This window comes from Salvelinus alpinus, chromosome 2, assembly GCF_045679555.1.
Source record: "Salvelinus alpinus chromosome 2, SLU_Salpinus.1, whole genome shotgun sequence".
Lineage (NCBI taxonomy): Eukaryota > Metazoa > Chordata > Actinopteri > Salmoniformes > Salmonidae > Salvelinus > Salvelinus alpinus.
In genome coordinates, this window is record NC_092087.1 from 130,851,610 (window position 1) to 130,867,225 (window position 15,616).

A 15,616-nucleotide genomic window follows, 5' to 3' on the forward strand; every position below is an offset into this window, starting at 1 on the left:
GAAACAACGCAGAGAGGATTCACCATGAGTCCAAAACACTGGATACGGAGACCGAGTCCGGGGCTCTGCACACCCAAGCTGAGGGGACGCGGCACCTGGGCGAGAGACTGCAGAATATCCACTTTTGGAATTCAGAGCTGCAGCGGCACATCGAGAAGCTGGTGGCCGAGACAGACCTCCTCCTGGGGCAGAAGAGGAGGCTGTTGAAGGCGCTGGACGCCACCGAGATCCCCTTCGCCATCTCCACGGATAACCTAACCTGTCGGTCGGTAACAGCGACCGCGTAGAGGAGCTGCTGATGACACAAAAAAAATATTGATTCGTCTTTGCTCTAGTTCACCTAAATACTTGTATCATTACTAAATGTTGCCTAGACGTTATTTCACTAGAAACTAATCTGAAAATAACGTGATGGTTGTGTTTGTGGGCCACAGGAAGTTGAGCTGATCAGGAGCATCCAGGCTCTGTTGAAGAGAACGCTGAGTCAGGCTGTCAATCAAATCAAGTGAGTGTCACAATTAAACAATAAGGGTTTTTATTTATCCAAACTTGGATGATACAAATTATGACAAGGAAATAAACCAAAGTGCTTTAAAATATAGCAAGAGCTAAATGACTTGAAAAACGGACTGTCCTATAAAGTATTAACTTAAAAATAACTAAGCTATAACGTGCAGGAACAGAACGTACATAAACCAAAAAATCAACTCACTGATGGGACGTTCCACGGAGACTATAAGGGGAGTGGCCAGCTCCAAGGCAAGTCTGCTAACCATCAAGTTTTACATTTCTACAATAATGATAACGTTATATACAAGCATTATTTTAACAATAACAGTACACAATATCAATGTATAACTGTACTTCGCTATTTTAAACTCGTCAAAGGTAAAAAGAGTTCCATTGGGGTGAACAGAAGGTGGGCATTTCCCAACGCCCTTCCGGAACCGTATTTTAACCCTGGGATTCAGGTCGGACCTCCTTTATCAGAACACCGCGGCATCCATCACTGCTGAGGAATAGACGTAAAGAAGACATTACTTTGAACCGTGACTATTTACTTGAGAATGATAATGGTTAAATTATAACAATGACTGTTACCACGTAAACTATGAAGCGTTCACGCAACATAGAAAACAATGATAGCAAATGTCAAACTGTATTTCTGCAATACAGTTACGTATGGTGTTATGTTCTGTTAATTACTGATGTCCCCTTTAAGAATGGAGCACCCTTGGTCATGCGCAGTGTTGTTCAATGTTATTCTGGTACTAACTCGTTTTAGTAAATGTGAAGCTCCAGTTCAATTTCTTGTATTCAGAGTCTTTTTTATTATATAAATAAGTAATAAGAGCTAAGACACTACAATGGCGACGAGGATGATTACCTGCAGTGTGCATCACGAATGCAGATGGAGCTCGTAGGAAGAGAGGAAGATTATGACCCTGTAAGACACATATGTCAGAGTCAAGGCCCGCGGGCCACATCCGGCCCGCGAGAAGGTTTTTTACGGCCCCTGGGATGATCTTGATTTATTATTAGAACCGGCCCGCAGACCGCAGCAAGCCGGCAGCCCGCAGATCTTTTACACGCACCAATACTACATTTCCCACAATGCAACGGTGACGCACCGAGCAGTAGGCTGCTTCATTTCAATATTTATTGGCACAGCAGTCGTCAGCATCACAGTAAAATTAACTTTCAGATACCCATCAAAAATGGCAAAACGGAAGGTGGACACTGAGAACCGGGGGTTTCAAACAAGGTGGGAGTCGGAGTATATGTTCACGGAGGTAGCTGGAAAACCTGTGTGTCTTCTGTGTGGAGAAAGTGTGGCGGTACTGAAAGAGTATAATCTGAGACGACATTATGAAACGAAACACGCGGACAAAAACAAGAATATGGACATGGAACAAAGGCTACAAAAGGCAGAGGAATTAAAACGAGGCCTCAAATCTCGACAGGCTCTGTTCAAAAAAGCCAAATCACAAGGCCAGGCTGCTGTCAAGGCCAGTTTTATTTTGGCAGAAGAGATCGCTAAATCAGCCCGGCCATTTACGGAGGGGGATTTCATCAAAAACTGCATGATTAAAGTTTGTGACGAAGTTTGCCCAGAAAAAAGGCAACTCTTTTTAAATGTGAGTCTGAGCAGAAACACCATTGCCGAGAGAGTAGACCAGTTGTCCATCAATCTAAAAGAGCAGCTTGTGAAAAAGGGAAAAGATTTCATTGCATATTCCTTGGCTGTGGATGAGAGCACCGACATTTCTGACATTGCCCAGTTGTCAATTTTCATCCGCGGAGTGGACTCCAGCCTAAGCGTGACAGAGGAGTTTTTGGCTTTACGTCCTATGCATGGCACAACTACGGGGCATGATTTGTATGAAGAGGTGTCAAGATGTGTAAATGAGATGGAGCTGCCTTGGGAAAAACTCGTGGGTTTGACAACCGACGGAGCACCTGCGATGTGTGGACACAGGAGCGGACTGGTGGCGAAGATACGGGAAAAGATGCAAGAGGAAAACGCGACAGGTGAGCTGACAGCTTATCATTGTATCATACACCAGGAAGCGTTGTGCGGTAAAGCCTTGAAAATGGAGCATGTAATGAGCATCATCACGCGCACAGTTAACTTTATCAGAGCCAAAGGTTTGAATCACCGCCAGTTCAAGGCATTTCTGACGGAGTTAGAAACGGAGCATGGTGATTTGCCTTATCACACAGAGGTGCGATGGCTAAGCCAGGGAAAGGTGCTTCAAAGATGTTTCGAGCTTCGTGAGGAGATTTGTCTGTTCTTGGACAGCAAAGGGAAAGACACAACACAACTCCGAGACGAAATATTTCTGTGTGAAATGGCTTTTCTGTGTGACATTACGAGTCATCTGAATGCAATGAACTTGCAGCTGCAGGGTCGGGATCATGTCATCTCTGATATGTACAGTACAGTGAAGGCATTTAAAACCAAACTGACTCTGTGGGAGACGCAGATGCGGAAAGAAAATTTGAGCCACTTTCCCAGCTGCCAGACCATGAAAGAGAAGCTCTCTACCAGTGCGTTCCCGAGCGCACAGTTGGCTGATAAAATAGGTATGCTTGCCGCTGACTTTCGACGCCGATTTGCTGACTTTGAAGCACAAAAAAGCAGGTTGGAACTGCTCGGTAACCCATTTGCTGTTGACGTGGAAAGCTCACCACCAAACCTCCAAATGGAGTTGATTGACCTCCAATGCAATGATGCACTGAGGGCAAAATATGCGGCAGTGGGTGCTGCGGAGTTCGCCCGTTTCCTCCCCGACACAATGCCCCAGCTGCGCATCCAGGCTGCTCAAACGTTGTCTATGTTTGGCAGCACATACCTGTGTGAACAACTGTTTTCTTTGATGAACCTGAACAAAACATCACACAGAAGTCGACTTACTGCTGAACACCTCCACTCAATTCTGAGGATTTCCTCAGCTCAGAGCCTTACCCCGAACATTGATGAACTTGTGGAAAAGATGGGACACCACCAAGTATCACCCTCAACCTCAAACAAGTGAACATTACTGTGCAATCACATATTTAGAGTTTTTACTCAGTTCAAGTTTAAAAGTTAAAGTTTAATATTTGTTTTCACTGCATGTTACTTCTCCTTAAACAAAGTGTTGTTTTTGATTAATAGATTTTTGCACTTTATTTTATTGTATTTCAATCCAATTATATTTTAAAAATATTTCAGTTGAGTGGATGATAGAAAATTGCTATTATTGTTTTTTTCTTTGAAGTAAATTTAGCCCACTTTTGCTAAAATAGAAAATATAGGCTACTGATGGTGCCTTGAATACCGGTTTCTTTCATTTAATGTTCATGTTATGGGGATTTTTATATAAAGGAAATTTGTCTTTTGTGTCTGTTGAAAATTAAAGATTACTGACAGAGCCATAAGAAAATATTGCTTTATTTATCTGATCATATTGGAATATATTTGTTAGGTTTTCAGTAGGTTCAATTAGGTTCACTAGACTATATGCGTCATTTAAAAATTTTTCAATGAACATTCGAACAGTCCGGCCCTCGGCTTGTAGCTAAATTTTTTATTTGGCCCTCCGTCCATTTGACTTTGACACCCCTGCTGTAAGAGGAAGATGTTGACCCTGTAGCACAACAGCTAGCAAGCAGTGACGACGAGGGGAGAGCGAGAACGAGGCGGCAGATCAAAGACCCGTGGAGCCGGAGGTAAAGAGAATGGCTAGCATCGGAAAATAGATGTGTTTGATGACACGCAAGAAAACTGGGCAACTTACATTGAACGACTGGAACAGTACTTCATTGTAAACGACATTGCTGATAACAAGAGAGTACCAGCGTTGTTGAGTTTAATTGGCCCAAAAACGTACAGTTTGTTAAGAGATCTTATTGCCCCTCTGAAGCCCTCAAATAAAACATTCACAGAGATTGTGGAGATGTTGCAAAATCACCTAAACCACTCCTCATCGCGGAACGTTTTCGTTTCCACAAGAGAGATCAGAATGAGGGGGAGGGTGTTAGTACATTTGTAGCAGAGTTGAAGAAACTGTCTGAACATTGCCAGTTTGGAGAGAACCTAAATGACACATTAAGGGATAGATTTGTTTGTGGACTGAACCATGAACACGTGTAAAAACGTTTCCTCACAGAATCAGATCTCACGTTTTCAAAGGCTGTTGAAATTGCTGTGACTATGGAAATCGCGACTAAAGATGCATTTGAGTTGCAAAGTAAAAGAAATACTGACCTATCACAAACTTCCCTGCACAAGTTTTCACGCAGCCGACAGCGCCCACGTGTGGCCGAAAAATGCAACAGGTGTGACGGAGATGGTCACAGAGCAGAGGACTGCCGTTTCAAAGACGAAATTTGTCACAAATGCAGTAGAAGGGGGCACATTCAAAGAGCACGCAGAGCAGAATTCAGTCACAACAGGACAACTGAGAAAATGAAAGGGTCTGTGAATGCACTAGCAGAGAACAGTGGCAGTGATTCAGATGAACGTTGAATTGGTACAATGGAGTTAAACACAGTGACTTCTCCCAGCAGTAGCATAATATGGGTGACACCAGATATCGAAGGCAAACCCCTCAAAATGGAGCTGGACACAGGATCTGCAGTGTCTATAATTTCCACTACTGTCTACAATGAGCACTTCAAGGCTATCAAGCTGAAGAACACAAATGTGTTGCTGAAGACCTACTCAGGAGAGAGATTGAGCCCAATGGGGGCGTTGCAGGTCAGAGTGCGGTATGGGGGGCAAACACAGCAGTTACAGCTGTATGTGGTGCCTGGAACTGGCCCACCATTATTTGGCAGGGAATGGCTTTCAAAAATGAAGCTGAACTGGTGTGACTTGAAAATGCTCCACACGTTCCAGTCCAAAGAGAAAGGCACAGACCAAACACTGGAACACTTGTGGAAGAAATACAACACAGTGTTCAGATGGGAACAGTAAAAGGCTTCACAGCAAAACTTGTACTGAGAGATGACGCAACCCCAAAATTCTGCAAAGCCAGATCTGTTCCATACTCCCTGAGACCAAAGGTGGAAGCGGAAATCGATCGCTTGCAGGATACAGGGATCCTGACGAAAGTGGACAGAAGCGAATGGGCCACACCCATAGATCCTATTGTGAAGAAAGACGGGTCTGTTAGAATGTGTGGGGACTTCAAGGTAACTGTGAATTCAATGTTGCATGTGGACCAATACCCCCTGCCACGCCTGGATTTTATTTTTTATTTTTTTTATTTCACCTTTATTTAACCAGGTAGGCTAGTTGAGAACAAGTTCTCATTTGCAACTGCGACCTGGCCAAGATAAAGCATAGCAGTGTGAACAGACAACACAGAGTTACACATGGAGTAAACAATAAACAAGTCAATAACATGGTAGAAAAAAAGAGAATCTATATACAATGTGTGCAAAAGGCATGAGGTAGGCAATAAATCGAATAATTACAATTTAGCAGATTAACACTGGAGTGATAAATCATCAGATGATCATGTGCAAGAAGAGATATTGGTACTGGTGTGCAAAAGAGCAGAAAAGTAAATAAATAAAAGCAGTATGGGGGGTGAGGTAGGTAAATTGGGTGGGTAGTTTACAGATGGACTATGTACAGCTGCAGCGATCGGTTAGCTGCTCGGATAGCAGATTTTTAAAGTTGTTGAGGGAGATAAAAGTCTCCAACTTCAGAGATTTTTGCAATTCGTTCCAGTCGCAGGCAGCAGAGAACTGGAAGGAAAGGCGTCCAAATGAGGTTTTAGCTTTAGGGATGATCAGTGAGATACACCTGCTGGAGCGCGTGCTGCGGGTGGGTGTAGCCATCGTGACCAGTGAACTGAGATAAGGCGGCACTTTACCTAGCATAGCCTTGTAGATGACCTGGAGCCAGTGGGTCTGACGACGAACATGTAGCGAGGGCCAGCCGACTAGGGCATACAGGTCGCAGTGGTGGGTCGTATAAGGTGCTTTAGTAACAAAACGAGTGGCACTGTGATAAACTGCATCCAGTTTGCTGAGTAGAGTGTTGGAAGCTATTTTGTAGATGACATCGCCGAAGTCGAGGATCGGCAGGATAGTCAGTTTTACTAGGGTAAGTTTGGCGGCGTGAGTGAAGGAGGCTTTGTTGCGGAATAGAAAGCCGATTCTTGATTTGATTTTGGATTGGAGATGTTTGATATGAGTCTGGAAGGAGAGTTTGCAGTCTAGCCAGACACCTAGGTACTTATAGATGTCCACATATTCTAGGTCGGAACCGTCCAGGGTGGTGATGCTAGTCGGGCGTGCGGGTGCAGGCAGCGAACGGTTGAAAAGCATGCATTTGGTTTTACTAGCGTTTAAGAGCAGTTGGAGGCCACGGAAGGAGTGTTGTATGGCATTGAAGCTCGTTTGGAGGTTAGATAGCACAGTGTCCAAGGAAGGGCCGGAAGTATATAGAATGGTGTCGTCTGCGTAGAGGTGGATCAGGGAATCGCCCGCAGCAAGAGCAACATCATTGATGTATACAGAGAAAAGAGTCGGCCCGAGAATTGAACCCTGTGGTACCCCCATAGAGACTGCCAGAGGACCGGACAACATGCCCTCCGATTTGACACACTGAACTCTGTCTGCAAAGTAGTTGGTGAACCAGGCAAGGCAGTCATTAGAAAAACCGAGGCTACTGAGTCTGCCGATAAGAATATGGTGATTGACAGAGTCGAAAGCCTTGGCCAGGTCGATGAAGACGGCTGCACAGTAATGTCTTTTATCGATGGCGGTTATGATGTCGTTTAGTACCTTGAGCGTGGCTGAGGTGCATCCGTGACCGGCTCGGAAACCGGATTGCACAGCGGAGAAGGTACGGTGGGATTCGAGATGGTCAGTGATCTGTTTGTTGACTTGGCTTTCGAAGACCTTAGATAGGCAGGGCAGGATGGATATAGGTCTGTAACAGTTTGGGTCCAGGGTGTCTCCCCCTTTGAAGAGGGGGATGACCGCGGCAGCTTTCCAATCCTTGGGGATCTCAGATGATACGAAGGAGAGGTTGAACAGGCTGGTAATAGGGGGTGCGACAATGGCGGCGGACAGTTTCAGAAATAGGGGGTCCAGATTGTCAAGCCCAGCTGATTTGTATGGGTCCAGGTTTTCCAGCTCTTTCAGAACATCTGCTATCTGGATTTGGGTAAAGGAGAAGCTGGGGAGGCTTGGGCGAGTAGCAGCGGGGGGGGCGGGGCTGTTGGCCAAGGTTGGAGTCGCCAGGAAGAAGGCATGGCCAGCCATTGAGAAATGCTTGTTGAAGTCTTCGATTATCACGGATTTATCGGTGGTGACCGTGTTACCTAGCCTCAGTGCAGTGGGCAGCTGGGAGGAGGTGCTCTTGTTCTCCATGGACTTTACAGTATCCCAGAACTTTTTGGAGTTAGAGCTACAGGATGCGAATTTCTGCTTGAAAAAGCTGGCCTTTGCTTTCCTGACTGACTGCGTGTATTGGTTCCTGACTTCCCTGAACAGTTGCATATCGCGGGGGCTCTTCGATGCTATTGCAGTTCGCCACAGGATGTTTTTGTGCTGGTCGAGGGCAGTCAGGTCTGGAGTGAACCAAGGGCTATATCTGTTCTTGGTTCTGCATTTTTTGAACGGAGCATGCTTGTCTAATATGGTGAGGAAGTAACATTTAAAGAATGACCAGGCATCCTCAACTGACGGGATGAGGTCAATATCCTTCCAGGGTACCCGGGCCAGGTCGATTAGAAAGGCCTGCTCGCAGAAGTGTTTTAGGGAGCGTTTGACAGTGATGAGGGGTGGTCGTTTGACCGCAGACCCGTGGCGGATACAGGCAATGAGGCAGTGATCGCTGAGATCTTGATTGAAGACAGCAGAGGTGTATTTGGAGGGCAGGTTGGTCAGGATAATGTCTATTAGGGTGCCCATGTTTACGGATTTAGGGTTGTACCTGGTGGGTTCCTTGATGATTTGAGTGAGATTGAGGGCATCAAGCTTGGATTGTAGGACTGCCGGGGTGTTAAGCATATCCCAGTTTAGGTCACCTAACAGAACAAACTCTGAAGCTAGATGGGGAGCGATCAATTCACAGATGGTGTCCAGGGCACAGCTGGGAGCTGAGGGGGGTCGGTAGCAGGCGGCAACAGTGAGAGACTTATTTCTGGAGAGATTAATTTTTAAAATTAGAAGTTCGAACTGTTTGGGCATAGACCTGGAAAGTATGACAGAACTTTGCAGGCTATCTCTGCAGTAGATTGCAACTCCTCCCCCTTTGGCAGTTCTATCTTGACGGAAAGTGTTATAGTTGGGTATGGAAATCTCAGAATTTTTAGTGGCCTTCCTAAGCCAGGATTCGGACACGGATGACATCTTTGCTGCACTAGCTGGTGGGAAACACTTCAGTAAAATCGATCTGAAACAGGCTTACCTGTAGCTACCGGTTGAAGAGAGCTCCAAACAGTACCTGACAATAAACACACACAAAGGTCTATACAGGTATAACCGCCTGGTTTTTGGCATTGCATCGGCCCCATCCATTTGGCAACGAACTATTGACCAGATTTTGCAAGGAATCCCAGGAACCCAGTGTATCCTGGATGACATGATCATAACAGGACGCACCGACAAAGAGCACCTGGCTAACCTGGAAGAGGTCCTGAAAAGACTGAAAGAGTATGGTGTCTACAGGCAAACTTACAGAAGTGTGAGTTCTTCAAAGACAAGATTGTCTTCTGTGGACATGAAATCGACCGCAATGGATTGCACAAAACACAGGACAAAATCGAGGCAGTGGTACAGGCACCACGACCACAAAATATCACAGAAGTGAGATCTTTCACTGGACTGATCAATTACTACAGAAGATTCCTCCCAAACCTTTCAGCAGTACTCCAGCCTCTAAATCAGCTCCTGGAAAAGAATAGGACATGGTGGTGGACAGAACAGTGTGAAACTGCATTTCTTGAGGCAAAACGGCTCATCACATCTGATCAGGTCCTGATGCATTACGACCCTGAACTGCCAGTGAAGTTGGCTTGTGATGCGTCCCCTTATGGCTGCGGGGCCGTCCTTTCACACACACTGAAAGATGGGTCAGAGAAGCCAGTTGCATTTGCGTCACGAACGTTGAATGATGCAGAGAAAAACTACTCACAAATCGACAAAGAAGCACTGGCGCTAGTGTGGGGCGTCAAGACACTCCACGCATACCTATATGGCAAGCGTTTCTCTGGTTACGGATCACCAGCCGTTGCTTTCCATTTTCAGTCCAAAGAAAGGCATTCTGGGAATGCCAGCAGCCAGGTTACAGCGATACGCCTTGTTCCTCCCAGTCATATGAATGACAGCAGCCAGGTTACAGCGATACGCCTTGTTCCTCCCAGTCATATGAATGACATTGAGTATAAGCCGTCGTCCCTCCACACAAATGCAGATGGATTATCCAGACTGCCGTGTACAAGAGAAAGACAAAGGAGTGTGGATGCAGTGGACATTTTCCATACCGCTCAGCTCGAGGCACTACCGGTCACAAGCACAGTTATCAAACAGGAGACAAGGAAAGATGTGACCTTGTCAAAAGTGTCCACCGACACCATGTCAGGACGGCCAGCTACAGGCAGAGAGGAGCTGACTCCGTATTTCCAGCGGAGAAACGAAATCACAACGTACCAAGGATGTTTGATGTGGGGAATGAGAGTCATGATACCCCAGAAATGCCAACATCAGGTTTTGCATCAACTACATGAAGGTCATGTTGGAATTTGAAATTGTCAATTTCTTGTATTCAGAGTCTTTCTTATTATATAAATAAGTAATAAGAGCTAAGACACTACATATGGGATATAAGAAACAAAAGCTGTGTGTCGCGTCGTCATTTATATTATAACAATAATTCAACATAGTAAGTTTGTATGACGATCTGGTTATTAAATGGGAAACCAGTTTAAAGACAGTTAAATAGTAGCGTGCTCTAAACCGCTCTGGTGACGAACGTTGCTGCCCTGTTTCCAATCGTCCACATTGATGCTGTATGAACCTATTCAAGTAAATAAATACACTTTGGGGAAAAGACTATACCCGTGTTCGAATACCCATAACACACTGTACACTACATACTTAATGAGTGTATATACTTTTAGTTTATTTTAGGAAACTAAACGAACGGTATCCTTCCAATTCGTTAGTTGATGCTGTTACTAGGCAACTTCTTGCTAGCTTGTTAGTAAAACAAATAAGACCTCTTACAACTTCATTAACAATGTCCATTAAGAACGCTCAACGACTAACGGAATTAAATATCACCAGTTACCTAACTTCATAATGGCTATCTGGATGTAATTGTAAAACAAACTCCAAATGCATTTGTAGGTAGCTAGCTAACAGCCATGGAAGAGAGTGAAAGGATAGCTGCTCCAACTGTCAAAGAAGGTAGAGTAGGCTATTCTGGTTGGGCAGGTACTGTTGTGTAGTTCCACTCCATAGTAAGAAGTGAGGACGGAGATAATAGTAACATAATATTCAGTGCGGTCTAATTTTAGTATAATGAAGTCTGTTTTCTGTCCTCAGATACAGAGCTGTGAAACCCTGTCTGCAGATGAAGAGCAATGGTTCCCAGTCCTGTTCCTGGGGTCTCAAAGGGGTGCACATTTTTATTTTTGCCTTAGTGCTACCCAGCTGATTCAAATGATCAAGTCATCATCAAGCTTCAAGTGGTATTTATGTATTCATTTGTGACGATTTTCTGCCATCATTGTAAGCCTGCCCCACACACACACACACTATACATTTATTAAACATAAGAATGAGTGTGAGTTTGTCACAACCTGGCTCATGGGAATTGACAGAGCTCTTATAGGACAAGGGCACAAAATAATATAATACAATTCAATAAATTTGCTATTTATTTAACCATCTTACATATAAAACCTTTTGTTAATCGATAATGGTTAAAAAATAAAAATAAAAGTGTTATTGAAATGTGAATCACATTTTTGTTTGGGAATACCTGCTGTAGGTTATATCAGCTGTGTCGGCGAACCCCTCCCGCATCTTAACTGGCTACATAGAGGGTACAGCATGACCAGAGGTGAGAGATCACTTGGTTGGGTCAACAGGAAGTATTATTAAAGAGATGCTTTACATTGAAATACAGATAGAGATGTAGTAGTCCCAGAGTTTAGAATTTTACCTCCTGATGATTATGACTGACAGTGATGGCATGATTAAGCCTTGTTTTTTTTCAGTCTCTCGTCTGCTGGTATGTTTTGATGTGAGAGAGGATGCCAACCCCCAGTTCCATCATCGCCACCTCACCCGCTGTTAAGATAACCTTCAGGCCAACTTGGGGCCCAAGGCTGGTTAGGAGACACGTATGTAATTAAGTGTAGTAGCACTGTAATCTTTCCCTGCTCCTCTGTTCTTACCTCTTTCCCTTTGTCTTTTACACTCACGCCTCTCTCCCCACATTTCTTCCTCTGTTCTTACCTCTTTCCCTTTGTCTTTTACACTCACGCCTCTCTCCCCACATTTCTTCCTCTGTTCTTACCTCTTTCCCTTTGTCTTTTACACTCACGCCTCTCTCCCCACATTTCTTCCTCTGCTCTTACCTCTTTCCCTTTGTCTTTTACACTCACGCCTCTCTCCCCACATTTCTTCCTCTGTTCTTACTTCTTTCCCTTTGTCTTTTACACTCACACCTCTCTCCCCACATTTCTTCCTCTGTTCTTACCTCTTTCCCTGTGTCTTTTACACTCACACCTCTCTCCCCACATTTCTTCCTCTGTTCTTACCTCTTTCCCTGTGTCTTTTACACTCACACCTCTCTCCCCACATTTCTTCCTCTGTTCTTACCTCTTTCCCTTTGTCTTTTACACTCACACCTCTCTCCCCACATTTCTTCCTCTGTTCTTACCTATTTCCCTGTGTCTTTTACACTCACACCTCTCTCCCCACATTTCTTCCTCTGCTCTTACCTCTTTCCCTTTGTCTTTTACACTCACACCTCTCTCCCCACATTTCTTCCTGTTATTATAATTTGTACCAGCTATGCATTGAAGTACAGATTGTACTAATATTTTTAAATAATATTAGAATTACAATATTTATAACACTTGGATAATGAACTTCTTTCAATAAAGCGTTTCACACTCTCTACTGTTTGAATGAAGTCTCTCATTTGATGAAATACCACACCTATCCTGTCCTCAGTTCAGTGCAGATGAAGAAAATGAGATGTATGAACCTATTTACATGATGCATAGGAAGTGTAGTGTACTGTTTCTTTAAAATTCTGTTTCTGTATATATGAATTACAAAACAGCCTTTTAACTAGTTAAATCATGTTTCTAGTCTATTGCATAGTTAATGTGTAACCAACCATTGATGTCCCAATACCAGGATTGGTAAACACTGTTGAAGTGTATAATTGTAATACATACATGCAGACACAGCTTCATTCAAAGAATGCCGTTTGATATGACTGGAAAAGAATGTCTCAGACATTCATACCTGAACCGCAGCTTTATTTGCCAAGGTAGAGTACATGATCAGTGAATATATTCAATGTACAGGCTACAATGTGGGGATATCATGCTTGGTAATAACTTGCATCCTTGGCACAAAGTTATATTATATTCTACTCAATCCATAGGCTTCATTGATGCCAATCAGACTGTTTTGAAGTCGATAGAACCGGCTATGATAGCTGAGGTTCATAGCTAGGTTCTGAACTAATATGTATACCAAACGTTTGGGTCCATACACAGATCGGCTACACATCATAGGCATACTGGTATTTTTATCCTCCACTACACAATAAACAAGAAAATAGTTTGCTAGTTACGTTATCAACAAGGCAAGCTTACAAAATTGTACATTCAATTTGAGGTAAATGCTTTACCTAGCTAGATTATTTACATCCACTGTTTCACAAGACGACAGCCTGGTTTGCTGATTGTTTCAGGAGTCCCTAAAACAAACAACACGAATTACAATTTCATACCCATGTCACAACGCCCATAAAACTAGCTAGCTGGCTACTGTTAGCTAGTCAGCTAGCTTGCTAAATCGCGATTTTCGCAAATGAACTTTATGACAAAAAAATATGCATAATCGTTTGTCTCTACATTAACTAACATATTCCTGTCGACTGTACATTTTTTTGCATGATCGGTTATGACGTTATAATCCCTTACATTTGCTTCCATTCTAGTATTTTTGTCAGGCATCTTTGCAGCAGCTGAGCCGGGTTGCAGCCTATTCATTAGGTACCAAACACAGGAAAATGGACTACCTGAGGTTGTCCAATAAGAAACGCTCGTTTTCGTTTTCCAGTGCAAATTGTTTGCCTACGTTTTGCTCATGTATGCACTAATGAATAATGATCCTGCTATGGTAACAATGTCCTTTTTTTTGTCCTATGGCGCCCCCTACTGTCTGTAATACGTAGCTACTCACCCACAAAGCATGCAAAGGAAAAACCAAGGAGGCCGAGATGCAAAAAGTGCCAGTGAAAAGTGCTAACAGGTGATAAACAGCACTGATGTTTAGGCATAGAAGCCCAAACGTATTCTCCTTTTTTATTAATCACATTTGATCACTTTGCATCAAGGCTGACACTCAGTACCACCCCAACTCAGACACCCTACAGGACCAGTGAGTAGCTGTATAATACACACAGTACCCCCCCAACTCAGACACCCTACAGGACCAGTGAGTAGCTGTATAATACAGACAGTACCACCCCAACTCAGACAACCTACAGGACCAGTGAGTAGCTGTATTCTGCCCAACCGAGCAAAAAGTCAGTGACTGCTCATTTGGTCAAAATGTGTTAATGTAATTTTTGCTACATTAAATACATGCTTAATCATGTGGACAAGTATCCTGCCTCTATTCTATTGTGTTCTGGTGAAAATTGGGGTTATGTTATTTTGCTTGGTAGGGCGGTATTATACACACACACGTGCACACACACACACGCACGGATGTATGCACGCATGTATTATACACACAAACACAGACACTTCTTTTTAAATACATATTTTATTGCATGTATGAGTGCATACAATTATTGACAATTAAGTACAAATGTATGCTTTTAAAATGCTTCTTATCTAAACACACACTATATATGCCACACCTAGATTGATGCTGCCTCTAGGCTTTACTCCAGCGCCCTTACGTTTTACCTTCAGTGACCGTGACAGTCCTCGTCCTGTTCTTCCAAAACCCCGGAACATTTCAAATAACGTTGTGAACTTGAAGGTTAAAAAAGATAGTAGGCTTATCTTCAGTATCTCACGTTGTTGTTGTCTATTTAGTCCTGGGCAATCTGGGTAATTTGTCCCTCTGTCCTAATGTTGCCTGTTGAACATACAAAACATGCAGAGATCAGAATGTTGAAAACAGAAGTACTAACTTAGTCTCAATCTTAAAGTGCATACAGCTCATTACAAGTGCCAACAACTGGGTGACACATAGCCTAGAGGTTAAGAGCACTGGGTCTATAATCTGAAAAAATCTGCCGTTCTTCCCTTGAGCAAGGCAGTTAACCCCCAACAACAACTGCTCCCCAGGCGCCGTGGACGTCGATTAAGGAGGCGTTGGGTTAAATGCAGTTGAATGTATTCAGTTGTGCAACTGACTATGTATCGCCTTTCCCCTTTTCCAACCAAAAGGGGTTGGAAAAGTCCACTACAGAAACTAAAACTAACCATGAAAACTAACCATGAAAACTAACCATGTAAAAATACAAGACATCATTCTCTTACCAGGAATAGGATGATTAAAATCGGCAAAAACCGCTCCGACTGGCAGTATGTGATTCCAACAGACGAGGTTCCTTCTGCATTTTTCAAAAACGTACAAACGCTAAATACTGTAACAGGATTGGATGCCGCCGACACGTGTCTTCCGGCGGTGTTTTGAGCGGGTGCGTATCACATGAAGATGATGCTGGTGGGGGTGGTGGTGGTGGTGGTGGGGGTGGTGGTGTTTCGGTGGGGGTGGTGGTGGTGGAGCGGGTGCGTATCACATGAAGATGATGCATCTTGAAAGTGACCAGTGTTTTCCATGTTATCATGTAATGTATCTCGTGTCCCTATTCATACACAACTAAAAACTA

The 15,616-nt window shown here is 43.7% G+C and overlaps 1 protein-coding gene and 1 long non-coding RNA gene across 3 annotated transcripts; one reads left to right on the forward strand and one right to left on the reverse strand.

Annotated features, from left to right (window-relative positions):
- Positions 1–1,008: 1,008 nt before the first annotated feature.
- LOC139568814 (general transcription factor II-I repeat domain-containing protein 2-like) lies at positions 1,009–12,645 on the forward strand. Of its 2 annotated transcripts, XM_071390911.1 has the most exons (3): positions 1,009–4,215; positions 11,059–11,578; positions 11,736–12,645. In XM_071390911.1, the coding sequence occupies exon 1, from the start codon at positions 1,719–1,721 to the stop codon at positions 3,537–3,539; it is 1,821 nt and encodes a 606-aa protein (XP_071247012.1). In that variant the 5' UTR covers positions 1,009–1,718; the 3' UTR covers positions 3,540–4,215; positions 11,059–11,578; positions 11,736–12,645. The 2 variants fall into 2 exon arrangements, with proteins under 2 accessions (XP_071247012.1, XP_071247011.1); XM_071390910.1 differs by having other exon boundaries at positions 11,059–12,645.
- Positions 12,242–14,314, reverse strand: LOC139568816 (uncharacterized). Its single transcript, XR_011673680.1, has 3 exons — positions 14,249–14,314; positions 13,686–14,134; positions 12,242–13,459 (listed from the first exon to the last, which is right to left on the reverse strand). It is a non-coding gene; the product is annotated as an uncharacterized lncRNA (long non-coding RNA).
- Positions 14,315–15,616: the final 1,302 nt, after the last annotated feature.

Bases quoted from the DNA above. Each gene is read 5' to 3' on its own strand.
- LOC139568814 (XM_071390910.1), top strand. From the start codon at position 1,719: ATGGCAAAACGGAAGGTGGACACTGAGAACCGGGGGTTTCAAACAAGG.